Here is a 17187-nt window from a genome sequence, read left to right on the forward strand (position 1 = left end):
TTTAGTTCCAACCAACTACAGCACTACTCACATATTATTGGCAATTGCTGTTGAATAATACAACTCCCTTATGCATTAAAGAAAATTTATTTTACTTTCTGTCTAAAAGGATTAATGGTTTACTACTAGTTACTAGTTGATGTAGTACTTAAGGTTCCTCAGGGCTAATGACTGGGCAGGACATACAGTATTATTCCAGACCAACCATTGCTCAGTCATCTCTTTCAAAGAAGATTCTAACCAATAAGAAGAAGCCTAAGGTTCTGAGCTGAAAGCTAAGTGCCCCATATATGCCTGGGTGATGCTGAAGCAAGTTACACTTTTTCAGAAGAAGGCTCCCGGTGGTAAGTTAAACATTCCTGGGCAGGATGAAAATTATACTTAATATTATGTCATAAAGGAAATTCTGAAGAGTAGAGGAAGGGTGAGGATATCAAGGACTATAAAGAGAAGTGAGATACTCCATAAAAACTAAAGAGATGACAGATTCACTTGAGATTTTCCCAGAAAAGTTTACTTAGGGTTGAAATTGAAATTTTTTATGATTTTTTTTACTTTAATTGTTGTTCAAGTACTGTTTTCTGTCTTTTACTTGAATAGTTTTAGTAATTTCTAAAGAGAGGCAATAGAACTTTCTTTGATAAAAGATTATTTTAATAAAATAAGGCTCTAAGATAGGGTTGTACCATAAATTTTGAAAATGATTATGTAGTCTGTTTATCTGAAAGTCAAATACAAATTTATCAGTGAAGATTGAGAATATTTCATTAAAGAGAATAAGTGGAACATGATTATTTAACCTACATATTGCATATGATTTTGTTGAAGACTGTGATTTATATCCTTGCCCTGAATACTCATATGTTATTTTAAAGATTCTATAATAGCATTTGTAAAACAGACAAATTTATGAGCAAATCAAACATTTTAAAGGCTAGTGAAATATCTGGTAATTTAGAGAGACATCATCTTGACAAGACATTTTTATAAACTAACAAGAATTATTTTTAGAAGATTAAATATTTTAACATTTTACTTATTTAATGTATATAGATATCAGTCATGAAACACTTTGCAGTTTCAACATTTAGAACTGTGTTTCAGGCTAAGAATATTCTCATCAGCTCTTACTGTATGAAATTGGTAGTTATATCTTTTCTAAAATCATATTGAATCCAACTACATAGGATCTAAGCAAACACTACAAACACAGGTAACATTTTAATGACTCCATTGGAAATTCTGGTTGCTGAAACAGTTCCTCAGTTATTTATTATGAGATTTAATTGCTCAGGTGTTTAGGGTTCCTGGACATGTAATTTTTAATGAAATGAATTTTTAAATTGCAAGTCTTGTGAAAGAACACTGTTTCCTCATACCCCCACTCCTATTTAAATATCTTTGAACCAGTTTAATTTTCTTTGTCAATCACAGCTTTGAAGAACAATGTGAAGATTGTATAGGAGGCAATACAACAAGAATCTACTTGCGTTCTTCTAGAACAGAAGCCAGGAGCTCCCTAATGTAAACACATTAGTGTTTATTTTGAGGAGGAAATATATAGATTAAAAACAACCACAACCACTGCTAAGTAAATATCTGAGTCAAAAAAAAATACCTAGTTTGAAGATGTCAGTGAACAATTCTTCCAACGTGTTTCTGGACTCAGTGCCCAGTAATACCAGTCGCTTTCAAGTAAATGTCATAAGCGAGAGCCACGAGAGCAGTGCTGCAGTGGATAATACCGACCCTCCACATTATGAGGAAACCTCTTTTGCGGAGGAAGCCCAGAACAGATTCCGAATTAGTTTTAGGCCTGGGAAACAGGAGTGCTATGACAATTTCCTCCAAAATGGAGAAACCACTAAAACAGATGCTAGTTTTCATGCTTACGATTCTCACACAAACACATACTACCTGCAAACTTTTGGCCACAACACGGTGGATGCTGTTCCCAAGATCGAGTACTATCGCAACACCGGCAGTGTCAGTGGGCCCAAGGTCAACCGACCAAGCCTGCTGGAGATTCATGAGCAACTTGCAAAGGTAAGCTTATGGGCACAAGCAGGGAGCCTCCCTTCCTCTTTCAGATGATTTCCTGATCTCCAAAGACACTAGGAATATAAAAGGGTCCAATGAAGAAGTCTATTTAAATCGTCTATCTTACTTACTCCACTGTCCCTAGTTTCCAATAAACAGAAAATACACAAAAGTGTCTCACAAATGTTTACTGACTGAGGACAGAGAACTAGAGAATTGACTGAAAGTTAGGCAGTATGTCGTAGCTTGTTTACAATTGTAGTCTATTCAATTCACACTTGATTAAACATGTCAAACGGAATACTAAGCTGATTTCACCTTAGGATTAATGCCTGCACAACAGCTGTAAAAAAAAAAAGAAAGAAAGAAGGAAATCCTGATGCTTGCTGTAGTTAATACTGTGGTGCCAGCCTTTATTGCACATGGGTATTTTTTACATTCTTTAAAGAGACAGCAGAGATTTATAAGATTTAGCATTTTATCCCTTCCTCTTCAAAGCTTTGCCTGAGGCTCCAGTGTGCACTTAAGCATTTAAAAGTAACTAAATTAAAGTACAGAAGCAGCAGATGTGGCTAAACTACTTTTTATTTAAAGAATAGAGTTAAGGTTCCCAAATCTGCCAAAAACATGAGACAGCACTTTTTCTAATCTGGTAGCAAATCATTTATAAGCTTCGTAGATTTTTTCTTCCACAACTTGCCCTAAAATACTTCGATGTACTTTATCTTCCTGTTCTTTTGGAACACAGTTGGGAATTAACATACTTCTTTATGGATATAATTACTTGCTAAGAAAAATAATTAGCTGTCACATATCCAAATATAGTTTACTCTTGCCCAAGTTTTGAGATAAGAAAAAATTTATTGGAACAAAGTTTCAAATTCATTCATTCATTCAACAATTTTTAAATTAAATGATTGTCTCCTCTCGGGAATCTAGGAACACTGATCTCGTGGAAGATGCTAATAAAGGTGAAAATCTCCTTTTGGCTTCTGCTCATCCATCTTTTCATGAGGAAACCCATTTCCAAAACTTGCTTCCCTTAGCTGTTTAAGGTTCCTGACTCTGGGTTCTACCAGTGGAGACAGGGGGAGCCAGCACTCTGAACTTTGTCCTGTGCCCCCTCCCCACCAGACCTGACTGTTCTGTGTGCTATATCGGCAGCACTCTGCTGCATGGCTGGTTTCTTTATAGACCTGAGACTTAGACTTTATCTGGGATGTTTGATACTAAAATCAAAAGAAGTTAGTAATGTGGCAATGTTGAACCAAATGACAGCCCCCACGAAGATTTTTGAAAAAGGGGGCAACTTGAAGCTCCTGAACTCAAGCTGAGGTGTCACTTTCCTTTTCTATTTGAGTGAAGAGGAATGAAAAAAAGAAAAAAAGGGAGGGGAAAGAAGGCTGAGAGAAGAAGGTACAAGGAGTTTCCAAGATGCAGGGGCGGCAGAAAGAGAAATTTAGGGTATTATAAAGAGATTTCAGTTTACTCTGAAGAAGTGAAATGAGCCTAAGTCCTCTTTAAAAAGACCTGAAATTCTGTCCCACTATACTCCACATCAGTACACATTTTTTTTAATTTTTTTAATTTATTTTTATTTTTTTATTTTTAGAGAGGGAAGGGAGGGAGAGAGAGAGAGAGAGAGAGAGAGAGAGAGAGAGAGAGAGAAACATCAATGTGCAGTTGCTGGGGGTTATGGCCTACAACCCAGGCATGTACCCTGGCTGGGAATCGAACCTGGGACACTTTGGTTCCCAGCCCACGCTCAATCCACTGAGCTACGCCAGCCAGGGGACAGTACACATTTTTAGAGCTGATTTTTCATAAAATTTTGATTCAGATTTCAACATTCTTATTCACCCCCAACTTACAACAAAATAAAATAAAATTTTAACTCTATTAATAAGGAATGGAGTAAACTCAACATTGTCCTTGGGGCTGATATTCTGGAGAGAGAAGAGTAGCTTATGCACAACATGTAAACAAATCTTTAAATATGGGGAGAAAAACTCTGAGGGAACATTGTTAAAAGCCATCTGATTCAGTAGCAATGCAATAGCTATGCTTGACAGATGTGATAGCTATTTGGGATTCAGATTATTTTTAAATGATAAAATGAGACTGGGGACTTAACTGACTTTTAGCATTTTTTTCTCAGATACAAAAGCATAGCGAGTTAAATAAATTAAAAATCAGGTTTATGTCCTATGTCCTGAAAAGTCATTCTGAATTAGTATAGTAATAAGTTACTCTTTTTATGAATTTGATCCTTATTATCTAGGGTACTTCATTTTGATTGAATCACACAGAAGTATCCACATAGCCAACTTGTGAGCAGAATTCAAATACAACCACAGAATCTACAATAGGCACATTCTTATAGCCAGGGCCATTGTAGTGTTACTAAAGTTGTAGGGACAAGTCTTTCTCTCTGTGTTCTATCCTGTGATAGCCTTTGGCTGCAGACAGTAACAGTTGTACCTTCTTAGGTTCAACTCATTCTTCCTTGACAGTGAATTTGCCACTACTATTCCCCCTGCTTTTCACTGCCCACACCCCCAAATAAAAGATGAAGACCTGCCCATAATGTAACTGTACTGCCAGCTTCCTGTGGCCCTTGACACTTTTAGCACAGTTTCTCAAATCATAACTAGAGTGAACATTACATGATAATATAAAGATATGTCACAGATTTGGTGTGCAAAAAATTGTGAATGATAGTGTTTACTTAATTTAAAAGTAGAAAGTAGTTGAAATATTACATGTTTGGTGATCTTTTTTATATCCATGATTATATTACTTTAAAAAGCCTTATAGGAACAGTACATTTATACTAAATGGCAGAACATATATAGTAAGAAAGCAATTGGATTTTGTGCAAACTGTAGCTATAATTTCCAAGCCAGAAAAAATTACATGACAAATTTGTCCTAATAGATAAAATAGAAAATAAGTTTGAAAGATATTAAGTTTCTATCTTAAGTGAAACTCTAGCAGTGATAGATATTGACAGAATGTGTAATCCTAGTGATTTGAAATCATAGATGAAGAAATCCTTTTCATTATCTATGTCCTAAAGAGTTAAATGTCTGTGCTGGTGAGTACGAAGTAAGGATTTTTGAAAACTCTAACTAAAAGCAGAAAAAAAGTACTTCATCCCCTATTTGCTCTACAGTTATACAAGCTACATAACTTCAAATGATCTTGCAAGATGCTTGTGAATACTAATGTTTTTATATGAATTTAAAGTCTAGCATATTGCCTCCAATAGATAGAAACTCAAATATGTTTGTTGCTAGTGATGATGATATTTTTTATACTAGCTAATTTTTATTTAAAATATTATTTAAAAAGTATACACCAATCCAATATTTTAACAAGTACTAAAATATATATAATGAAATCTCTCTTAAATAATGTAAATATTTAGTTATTCTCTTCAAGGGACTCATTACTGAGGGTTTCTTAAAAATCCCTCCTGAAATTTTCTATGCCTATACAAATGTTTATACACACACACACACACACACATATATATAAATATATATATATATAAATAAATATATATATATATAAAGTGTAGGACAATATTGTTCATTGTCCTACACTCAGCTGTTTTCATTTAACAATGTACTTTGGAGATCTTTCCATATCAAAACATGTATAATGATTATTATATATCTGGCAAATATTAATCTAGTATTTTTTACTGTGTAAAACTAATCCCATTTTTAGTATCCAGCCTAATTCTTATAGCTACCTTTCCATAGAACTCCTTTTCAGCCTTACTAACAACCATTGTTGTTAGCATTTCAGAAAAGATATAATTACAAGGGAATCAAAAAAATATATAGCCTTTTTATCAAAATTGGTATTCTGAAGTCATTGAAATAAACTGTTTATAAAAAGTATGAAATATTTTAAAAAGTTAAAATGGAAATATATTCTCTTAGGAAGTCAACTGTTTACAAATTGATTCAAAACAAAAACAGCAGAATGTGAAGAATGACTTCACATTCAGATCATTAGGTTGTTAAGTAATAAAAGAAATTTATGAATAAAAGCATTAAATATGACTCTGATATATATAATAAACTATATATGTATCAAGCATGACACACTTAGCAAAATCTCATTCAATCTTTTTAACATTTTTTCAAGTTAGGTGCTTCTATTATTTTTATTTTATAGATGGTGAAAGTTTTATAAAATCCTGTAGACGTTAGAAGAAAAAACAATCATTTAGAGAACTCAAACTTCCAAGGTCAAGAAGCAAAGGTCATGTGATTAATAAGTTGAACCCACGCTTACATGACTCTGAAGTCCATGTCCTTTATAACCTATTTCATCCTCAGCCTGCTCTCCCATAGTTCTTTGCCTCAGCTCATTCCATGGCGATAGAAAACCACACAAAGAAGAAAGGCACAAAGAAGAAAATGCACCTCAGTAATGATGGGTTTAGCAGGAGATCCCAGTTCCTTCCTTATTTTGGGAAGGTGTCAAGAGATTATGGTGCTTTCCCTACAAAATTCAGTAGGTCTCAATTTTCATTGTCATCATCAAAAGCATTTATTTGCAATTTATTTACAAGAGGTACTGCATACAGTGAGTTAAAGAGGTTTGACCTCTACTCTCTAAAATTTTATTTTATAAGTCAAATAGCATTGCTATGGGTAGAAATAAAGGATATGTAGTCAAAAAACATTAACTCACATAAGTTAGTATAGAAATGTTTATCTTCTATAAAAGGAAAAACAAAATGTACAAATGTGTTCTCTAGAAAGTAATTTTTTGTAAAGTATTTTGAAGGTCAGATTTGAACTTTAGCCTTCAAATTGGGGATATTAGAAATATCACCAAGGCAAATAAAATAGACATTAAAATTGAGACAATGAATTCCTTGAAGGCCAGTGAGGACCAAAAGCTACCCCTGAAATATTTGTAGGAGTGGAACTCTGCAACTTAGCCCTCATTCTCATACCTGTTTGAGTTTTTAGTGCCCAAGGCCATACCTGGGAGCTCTTGCTATTAAAATACTCTGTGAAAACAAACAAGATTAGTTTCCCATTAAAAATAGTTTAGTGATAGATGGTGAGTAGAGTGGGAGTTCCCTTAAAGCATACTTTGAAAATGTTAAGAATCATTTAATTTCATTTTCTCATTCAGGTTTATCATGGTTTATCACATATAGCTACCTTATGGCCCAAGGTATCAAAAACATAAGTCACTTTGCGTGTGAGCCCTGTGTTTTTGGATGTAGGAAAAATACTGTGATTATAAACTATAGCATTGGTATGATTTAGAGGCATGGTTTATAATAAGTTTTAAAACAAGAAAAAAACCCTCTTATTTCCTTTTTTAAGTTTTATTTTTATTTATAGTTGACTATATTACATTCCTTTAGAGTGTGCAACATAGTGATTAGATATTTCTATACCTTAAAAGTCGGTCACCAGGATGTCACCGTACAGTTATGATATTCTTGACTGTATATACTATGATATTATGCAACCAGAACTAACTTTACAACTAGCAGTTTGTACTTCTTAATCCCTTCACCTTTTTCACCCACCCCCACCCCCTCCCCTCTGGCAACCATCAGTCTGTTCTCTGTATCTATGAGTCTGTTTCTGTTTTGTTTTATTTTCATGATTTAAAATGCTCCCTTTTATCACAAGGGCTAGAAATGCACAAACATAATAATATTGATCATTAAGATATAAAATATTAGTAGAATTATACTTTTTTTCCTGAAATGAACCTTCAGAATTCTCTGGTTCTTCCTGGAATTAGTTTTAGAACAATCCAGGGGCAGCAGTCTGAGAGACACAGGTGGGATGAGGTTGGCCACCTGTTGGTAACTGTCGGAGCAGAGTGGTGGGTCTGTCAGATACAGTACTCTTCCTAGGGTACATAGGTTTAAACATTTCAATAATAAAGGAAAGTTTAAAACAATGAGGAAGGTATCATGTAGGCCTAAATATTTATGGAACTACTTAGTAGTGCTCTTAAATTTCTGCTTTCCCTAGATGACAGGCTAAAAACTTGAAAACATGTATCTAATTAGAACTTAAAGAATAAATACGTTAATTTTTTCATTTACCCCTTAATTGTATATGACTGAAGCTTTACTAGTTTATCAGCATTAGTGGAACAAAAATTTTTATCAAATGGCCTTTTTTTCCTGTTTTTCTTTCGGAGTCACTTTATTTTGTTTCCTCTGAATACTTGATGCACAGGTACAAACTCTCAGTAAATAAATAATCATTCCCTAAAGCGATGCAATTTAAAATGCATTTATGAAAGGTTGTGGGTCATCACTTATGATAATGGAGTGTGAACAAATTAATTCAAAGTATACAGGAAAAAACTGGTTTCAGGCAGCAATCATAAAATTTTTATTAGTCTCACAGACTTTGGTCCCAAGAATATGGAGCAGCCAGAAGTCTGCCCGCCACTGGCTACAGCTCACAGCCACGGAGTCCCCACAAAGCCTCCACCCGCAGCCTTGTCCGTACTTTGATGATAAGGTGACTTTATAATTGCTGTTTGGGCTTATAAAAGAGGCTTTTATTAAGAAGTGATACCAAGTTTTTCTTTGCCATGTCGGAACAGGAAGATGGCAAACACAGAAAAATGATTTTGCCTTAGAGTAAATTACTTCAAAGTAAGATTTTCAGAAAACCCAGTGGATTTATCCTCATTTGCAGTATCCAGGAAAAGGTTACATAACTTGCTGGAGGACTCACCCTGAATTAATTGAATAGCCCAAACCAGATTCCAAGTTTTCTAGTGTATGTGGTGCATCGGTGGTTCAGCTCCCACATGAGAGCAAGCAATGGAATGCATTCTGTACTTGTAAATTTACTATCAGACCTTTACAGATAATAGAAGAAATCTATGCACTCAAGGTTTTTTTGCTCTCTAATGTATAAATATATTTAAAACTTTGAAACTCTAGCAGGTTGAACATATTTACCTGAGGGAGGGCTAGACATCTTACATTGACTCTATTTTTGAAGAGTTAAGAAAATATTGCCTTACTAATTTCCATATATTATTATTTCCCTCACATGCCCTACAGAATATTCTTTTCACATTATATTATGATGTCTTAGTTATAAATTAAAGAACTGTTAAACATTAGTGGAAGAATATCAATCAGATAGAAATGTTCATTTAAAGGGTAATGTTAAATATCTTAGTCATCCTGTAGTCTACTTTGTGAGATGTTTTTCACAGGAATTAGCATTCTCATTCATCCAGATCTAAGGGTCACAGTTACCCTCAGAGTTCATCAGAGAGCAGAGCAATTTCCTGGACCAAACCTTCAAGTTCAGGTTTAATCATAAAACGTGGGTTTTATTCCCAGGGCAGCTTTTATAGAGCAAGTGATTAAGACTTTGTCTCATGGGATCCCCACTTAATGCAAGGAAGGGAAATTGCCTTCTCCCTGAATGAGTAGCTGCCAATGGTCTGGCCATGGATCTTTTTGCCCCCCAGCATATTAACATTTAAATAACAATTTTTAAATTAATTCATTTTCCAATTGTAGTGACATGCAATATTATATTAGTTTCAGTGTACAATACAGTGATTAGACATTTATATACCTTACGAAGTGATCACCCATCTAACACCACATATAGTTATTATAATTTTATTACTATATTCCTTTATAACCCTGTGACTATTTTTATAATTGACAATTTGTACTTCTTAATCTGGCCATGGGATCTTGATTAAGATCCCATGTAAAGTACTGACAAGTTTTAAAGTTTTTCTCTTGATAAGTCAATAAATGAATCTCCTAACCAAATAATCTCTTCAACATTCATGGACATTTTAACACATTTCTCAATTTCCTGCTCTCACTGATTTTCCAGCTGTGGAAAATGAAAGTTACATTTGACACACCCAGCCACCTTACATGTGTAGAATTTTCTTAGAGAAAAGTTGAGTTTATAATTAACTGGAAAACAACCTTAACTGTTTCATCTATCTGTAATTGGCTGTATGATATCGATATGATAATTGGTTGTCAATGTAAACCACATGCCAGATCTCCAAGACACAGTGTGAAAAAAGGAATGTAAGCTACCTCATTACTACATTTATATCAATTATATAATTGAGATGATAATATTTTATATAGATTCTATTAAGTAAATTATATTATTAAGATGGTCTGTGATTCAGGCTCCTCCTACCAGGTGGGGTGCTAAACTGTTCATGAATATTTACACTGCAAATATAAAAAATATGATATTCTACAGAAATTAAATATACATTTTAAATTTAAGGGTCCACATTGGAACCCATGCTATTTCACTAGTTTCTTTTTACTTTTTAAAAAGTAACTACTGAAAAATTGTGAATTGCATTTGTGGTTGGTATAGAGCACCAGGTCCTTCGCTGTTAGTTCAGCCTCCATTTCCATGGACTTTGTTTATTCATATCTTACACTGATGTGAATATATGATGTCAGCTTTCAATTATCTGTATAAATTGGGACTTAAGGATGCTTAATTAAGATATACCTTGGGTAATTCAGAACTAAATTTTAACTATCAAGTTGTATCCTTTGTCATCCAACTTTTCTCCCCAATGCTGTTGTCAGATAATAAAACAATCTGGCTTTGGATTTTTTCCATTCCTTTTTCTCTTTTAATGTGGCCTACACAAAGAAAACAGTGAAAAATGGAATGCCCAACAGATGAGGAAGAGAAAAGAAATAAAAAGCATGAATGGATAAGAAACTAAGTTATCGGCTCCTAAGAGATGGAGATCAGGTGGCCTTCAAGTTCACTTTATGGATTCAATGCTGTTTATCGATGGCCTACTGGATGAGGCCTTGACTGGCATTGACAAGAAGTAACCCACATCACCATCTTCCTTCAGTTCAGTTGACATACAATGACTCATTGCATTGTATTACATTGGCTTCCCCCCTCACATTAGTATCATGAAAAAAGCCTTACAGGAGAACAAAGTTGGGAGAAATCCTTAAGTACAAAGAGAGGTAAAAAAACATGCTGGAAGGAGACATAAAGTAAAAGTCAATTGGAGTAAACAGCCCAAATTAGGGTCAGTTTACAGTGAGTAGACTAATGCACACAAAGTCCAAAGCAGCAAGAATCCTTGAGCAGGGCAAGGGCAAGAACTTCAATCATCCCCAAATAAGGTTCTTACAATAAGTACTGAGTATTTATTTCATACAGTTCTATTTTAGGGGGGAAAACATGCCCTTGCCTAAGACCTATTACACATCACTCTGTGCTTAAATCATTTAAAACATTTAAACAAAATAAAGTTGTTCTTTAATAATGGTAATTAAGTGCTGAATTAAAAAACTTCCCCAATTGTCTCAAACCCCTTCCTGGGAAGATTGCTTTGGGGAGTACACTGGGTGTAGTCTAACCATTAATGAGTCAGGTAAGTGTCAGATAGGCTAAATCCAGTGGATGCAGCTGAAATAAATAAAGGTCATGCCTAAAAGAGAAATTAGGGAGTTGTTCTTGAGAGAAACTGAGCTGCTTTCTCTCCCCTTGAATTCATAGACTTCCTACTGATGAGAAAGCTCTTTTTCAAAATTAGGCCCAGGGAAAATAAACAAATAAATAAAGGTTTAACCTTTTTTATACTACTCACTTCTTGTTTCTACTCAGCCTATCTGTCTAATGGTGAGACTTCTCTCCGTCTGTGCAATACTAACAGCACCGTTCTCTGGCAAAGCCATGTTGCATCTGAAGGAAGTTCTCCCTACAGAAATAGCATCCTTGTAGCCATGTGGTGCCTTCACACGTTTTTCTTAAAAATAAAATAAAAGGTCTATATTCTTTCATTGAATCTTCTTAAAGATACTCTGATGTGAGTAGAGAAGTTTTGTCCTCATTATTTTAGATGAGCAAAATGAAGCCCATAGATCATAAGGGAAGGAAGGCCAGGACCTCCATAATACAAGGAAGGTTAACTTTCAGGCCCTCTTCTCAAAGGCCCTCATTTGCTTATGATAGACTGTCCTCTCTTGATTGCACCCCTTCTTTTCTCTTTTTTCCTTTTGTGTTCTAAACAAATGCAAATCTAGCCATTTATTCTACAGTAATATTCTTACCAGCAGAACTGCCTAGGTTCCTTTACCACACCTGCAGTCTTGGTGCCTAAAATCACTCAGCTTCCCAGGGCAAAAATTAATTATCTTATTAAAATGTCTACAGTTTTTTTTGTCTAAAAGTGTATGTCCACTGTTTTGATTGGCTCCAAACTTTGTACGGAACCGAGTGTTTATTGACCATATCCTGTGTTTTCAACTGTCTGTAAAAATGCAGAATGTGGCAGTGGCCCCAGGTTCGACTGACAGGGTGGCTAACGGTGATGGGATGTCTGGAGATGATCAAGCTGAAAACAAAGAAGAAGAAGATAAATCCGGTGCTGTGAAGTTTGGATGGGTGAAAGGTGTGCTGGTGAGAAAGCTCCTATGTTTACAAATGAAAGTTATCCACTCAGTGTTCTAGTAGATGAAGTTTAGCAAGGCCTGAACGCCAGACTTGCAAAGACCTGGGTTTTGCCCCTTTCTCACTTCTCACGTCCCTGTCAATGTGCCTTTGATTCACAGGTAAGATGCATGCTGAATATCTGGGGTGTCATGCTCTTCATTCGCCTCTCCTGGATTGTTGGAGAAGCTGGAATTGGTAAGCACTTTTTCCTCTCCTCTATCATCTCTGATGTAAATGATAAGCTCAATAAGCAATTTGTGTTCACCATTAATGCTGAACATGAGTTGAAGGTCACAGAAGAGCTTTTGGGCTCTTTTACTTTTTCTCTCAGACCATGTTTGTCTGAGAGGAAAGGTGAAGTGTTAACCCCTGGGGGACTGGAATTTTCCAGTGTGCCAACCAGATAAATGCTGAAGGAAATTTTCAATATTTTCATAGAGTTTTAGGTGACAGGTATATAGACACACATTCATTTTAAATAATAGTATTCATATTTGGGGACATACAGACATTTATCAGAGTATCCATCCCCCTTAGGATTATTGGCGAAACTTCACTAAGTAAAAATAACTGGTGGAAAACAGGTGAAAATGTGACCTGACTAATAAAAATGCTGAATTGTTGAACATTTTCCAAAGAAAATAACTGTGTTACTTTCAGATATCACCAGTAAGAAAAAAAGGTTAACAAAATATTGCCAGATAGAAGCTTAAAGTCATAGATAAAATGACTGAGATAACGTATATAACTTGGTAATTTTTTCCAAATGAAAAATTGATGATGTTGAAATTATTATGAGTAATTATTTAATGTTTTCAAATATTATATTCTATTTAAAGTATTTTTCCTATGGCAAATCTTTTTATTGAGAATATATTAATAAAAATTTTTTGAAAAATTTATTTGAATTTTATCAAAGTTCCTGACTTACTGTGATAAAAACTCATGGCATTCTACTCTATGTATGGAAAATACATTATGGATTTACTCTTGGGGGAGACTTATAAATCATTAGCATCAAAAACATACAGGTTTGGACATGTTTTCAGATTCTACTCCAGAATGTATCTCAATTCACAGTTAAAAGGTAGTTGGTCATTATTTATTGCCTTCGCTCCTTAAAACACATTTCAGAATCATCAGAAGACTAACTCTGAAAAAGAAAGGGCTGGGTTGTAAATTGAAAAACTGGAACCAGTTCCCATAGTTTCTCCATGTTTCATGTTTGGCAACTGCTTGGTTCCTGACAAAGGGCTGCTTGCTGGCTTTATGATGCGTGTCAAATGAATGCTTACCGCCACAGGGCCCAAAGTAAGTGCATGCTGGTCCATGGAAAATCTGCATCTTAATATTGCCAAGTTTTGCTCCAGGGTTTCATGCAAAATTAGGTTTTTAAGGGCAGTTTAGTAACTTATTGAGATCATCAAGAAACATTACTTTGTTTGGAGGTGTGAGCATAGCCAAGGGCAAGAGTAATTCTTTTTAATGCAACTTATTTAACATCCATATGTTTGTGCAATAATCTGAACTTTAATCAGATCTTACATTACTCTTCACAGGCAATCCAGGCTCATGTTTACTGCGAAACCATAAAATCTGAAGAATCCTATCTTCTGCTAAACTCTTTATTATGCTTTCAGACATCAGTGTTGTTTTAATAAGGACCCTTTATTTAAGTAGTTCAATCCTACCTTAGAAGAGAGTAGAGTTCTTCTAACTAAATGAGTGTTAAGTTTTGCATTATCCTTTCCTTTGAATGGCAGGCATTTTCCTTCTAATTCTCAGAAAATAGACTTTAGTGAGTAATAGAAACTTATTACCACTCTTACTCAGTTTTACTGGCCTTTGCTCTAAGCTTAAAGCTAAATGAGTTCATCAAGTCACCGCCACCTGGGTCCTGTTGGAGCCTCCTTTATTGAGCAAGAAAAGAAACAATACAAGTAGTTTCTTTTTGCTTTGGGAATAATTTGGGGTTTCCCATAAATGTAACCGTCAGGTAGGGAAGAAGGGTGTGAAAAGCAGGTACAACCTGAAGTGAGTTATTTATACTTTGTGAGCTTTATTTTCTCATCTACAAATTAGGGAGCTGGATTAATTATTTCCCAATTAATTCTTCAAAGATAATGCTAAAGAACCTTGCTGAATAGGCAGACACACATTGAGATAGGCTGCGGATAGTGCAATGGTTTTTCAGACTGTGCTGTACATAAGAACTACCTGGAAAATTAAGTTGTAAAACTGCAGAATCCAGGGACTTACTTTGAAAGATCCAAACTCAGTAGGTCTGGCATTTTTAATGCGAACCCCAGGCATTTCCTGAAGCAGGTGGTTAAAGGACTGTACTTTGAGAAAATCATGAATTGAATGGTCTCTAAGCTGCCTTTTACACTGGGATTTTATGTTTGTGAGAAAGAAGCAAATTTCTCACTGTTTAAGTATATAAAATTTGTTTCAGGGTTTAATATGGTTAACTGAAATGTACGCAATCAATGCCAAAGGATAAATTAAGAATTGTTGAAAATAGAAGCAAGAGTAGGGAAATAATAAAATAAGAGTTGGTTTAATGCCCTGAAATGCAAACTACAGTTCTGTACAATCAATAGGGTGAGCTAAACATCTGATATCAAACTTACTCAAAACAAAGTCAAGAGCAAAATGATGTGCAAAAGTAAGTATCGTAAAAACTTACTTTTATGGGTAAAAAGAACTGAGGTCACATAGTGTTGTAGAGGTGAGGCTCACCCTAGGATTCCTGCCATAGATATGAAGAATTTAGTGCAACTGTTTCTTTCAACACCAAATTTTCAAGAGTGTACAGAGCCAAAGCAATAGGGTCCAAATATGCATGTTGTGCCCACACTTAGCCTCTTGCTACTACATTCTAACCAGTAAAATAGCCTAAAGATTTCCGCTAGAGCCAGGATATAGCTGAGAGTGTCAAAAGGGCCAGCCTCCAATACCTCGTTCCTATTTCTATCCTTAACTTCCTTAGACTTCCGTTTCTCCTGGAGAATGTCCAGGCAGATCACAGCCTCTCTTGGCTGATTACCTTTCTAATCATCCTTGGAATAAGAGAGATTGCCAACAGTTATGGAGCATCCATTTTATGTCAGGGGTCAGACAAAACAGGCCAAGGCAAAATCATTCTGGCTGGAGCCAGTATGATTTCAATGCCTGTGACCTCTGAATTCTCCCCAAATTCGGGGTCAACCTTCATTGAGGAGGATATCATAGAAAAATAAAACTGTTTTCCCTCTAATGATATTAGGCTCATTGCCTAGAGCTCTGTAAATGAGACTGACAAAAGACAGATTAACAAGAGAAAAACTATCAGAAGTTTACTAACACGCGCAGTGTACATACACATGGGAAAAAGACTCAGCAATGGGTAACAAAGTGGTGGTTAGAACTTGGGCTTATACAGAATCTTGACAGGATGATAGATTTTTAGAGAAGTGACAAGACAAAGGGACAGGACTGAATTTCTAGGTTGGCAAATTGTGGGAAGGCAAATATATGGAGGAACTAATGGAAGATAAGTAAAGTTTGTTATGTTCCCCTGGTATCAATTCCAGCTTATAAGGGTCTAGAATGGTCTCGGGTATCTTTACAAATTTGTGTCTTGTTTTTAGGCAAATATGGAGAGTTATCTACTTCTCAATTGTCTCTAGCTGAAAATAATCCTTAGCTAAAGGCACCCTTGCCTTCCTTTAAATTCTGGCTTACCACTTTCTCCCTCTTATAATCATTGACTTCTGTACCATAAGCTTCTTGAGGGAAGCTTTTTTCTCATTTTATTTGCTCCTTGTACTTCTCATGTTACCCAACACATGGCTGGATATACACCTGGCTTTTCATAAAAAATAGTTGTTATGACTGCTGGGATCTGATCAAAAAGTAGTGCCACCGATTGTGACGTGCATACCACGCACTATGCTAGCCACTTACCCATGCACCCTTTCTAATTTTATTGCCACTTTTGTCTCAGAAAATAAGTAACTTGTCAGAGGTCACATAGCCAATGAGTGAAAATAGTTCAATTTGATTCTTTCCTCATTACTTCCCTGCTAGGTGAACAATCTGCTATATTACCTGTAATTCTCCACTCCTACACAACCAAATGTCCATAAAAAGATAGTTACCTGGAAAGGTGAACATTCACTCTTTAGTTAGATGAACAGCTTAGTACTGTGTAGATCAATTACGATGTTTACAGGTGTCCTTAGAACTTTGTCATGATACATGGGGTTCACATTAAAGTTTGACTGGCCATAGCTGCTTAGTTGTGTGCAAGTTCGCACTCCGTCTTAGCTCTTGAGTTTCTAGGATCTGCGCTGCTATAGCAGGAAAGTTTAAAGCTGAGCACTTACTCTGTGGTGACTGTTAGGCCAGCTTGTTAACTCAAATGTGGTCCTTTGGTGAAATGTGATCCTAGACTTGCTGGCTTTTTTTGTAAACGATCTAATGGATTGTTCCACCGATTAATTGCCTTTATTTTTCCTCTCTCAACTGAGGTCTTGGTGTGATTATCATCGGCTTAGCCGTGACAGTGACTGCTATCACTGGTTTATCCACCTCTGCTATTGCCACAAATGGATATGTCAGAGGAGGTAATTAAACTTGTGACCCGCATGATCATTTGTAAGGTAAA

At 35.5% G+C, this 17187-nt stretch overlaps 1 protein-coding gene across 7 annotated transcripts in view; it reads left to right on the forward strand.

Moving 5' to 3' along the window:
* Positions 1-188: 188 nt before the first annotated feature.
* Positions 189-17187, forward strand: part of SLC12A1 (solute carrier family 12 member 1) — an 82536-nt gene continuing 65537 nt past the window's right edge. For 3 of the 7 annotated variants that reach the window (XM_045822702.1, XM_045822704.1, XM_045822705.1), the window contains exons 1-4: positions 190-344; positions 1435-2046; positions 12369-12503; positions 12656-12731. In XM_045822702.1, the coding sequence (XP_045678658.1) occupies positions 1630-2046; positions 12369-12503; positions 12656-12731 (628 nt within the window). In that variant the 5' untranslated portion in view covers positions 190-344; positions 1435-1629. Of the gene's footprint in view, positions 345-1434; positions 2047-12368; positions 12504-12655; positions 12732-17050; positions 17147-17187 lie in introns of all 7 variants that reach the window. The other 4 variants (XM_045822701.1, XM_045822703.1, XM_045822706.1 and 1 more) reach the window with 3 other exon arrangements.

This window comes from Phyllostomus hastatus, unplaced genomic scaffold, assembly GCF_019186645.2.
Source record: "Phyllostomus hastatus isolate PE091 unplaced genomic scaffold, TTU_PhHast_1.1 phas_scaffold_501, whole genome shotgun sequence".
NCBI lineage: Eukaryota > Metazoa > Chordata > Mammalia > Chiroptera > Phyllostomidae > Phyllostomus > Phyllostomus hastatus.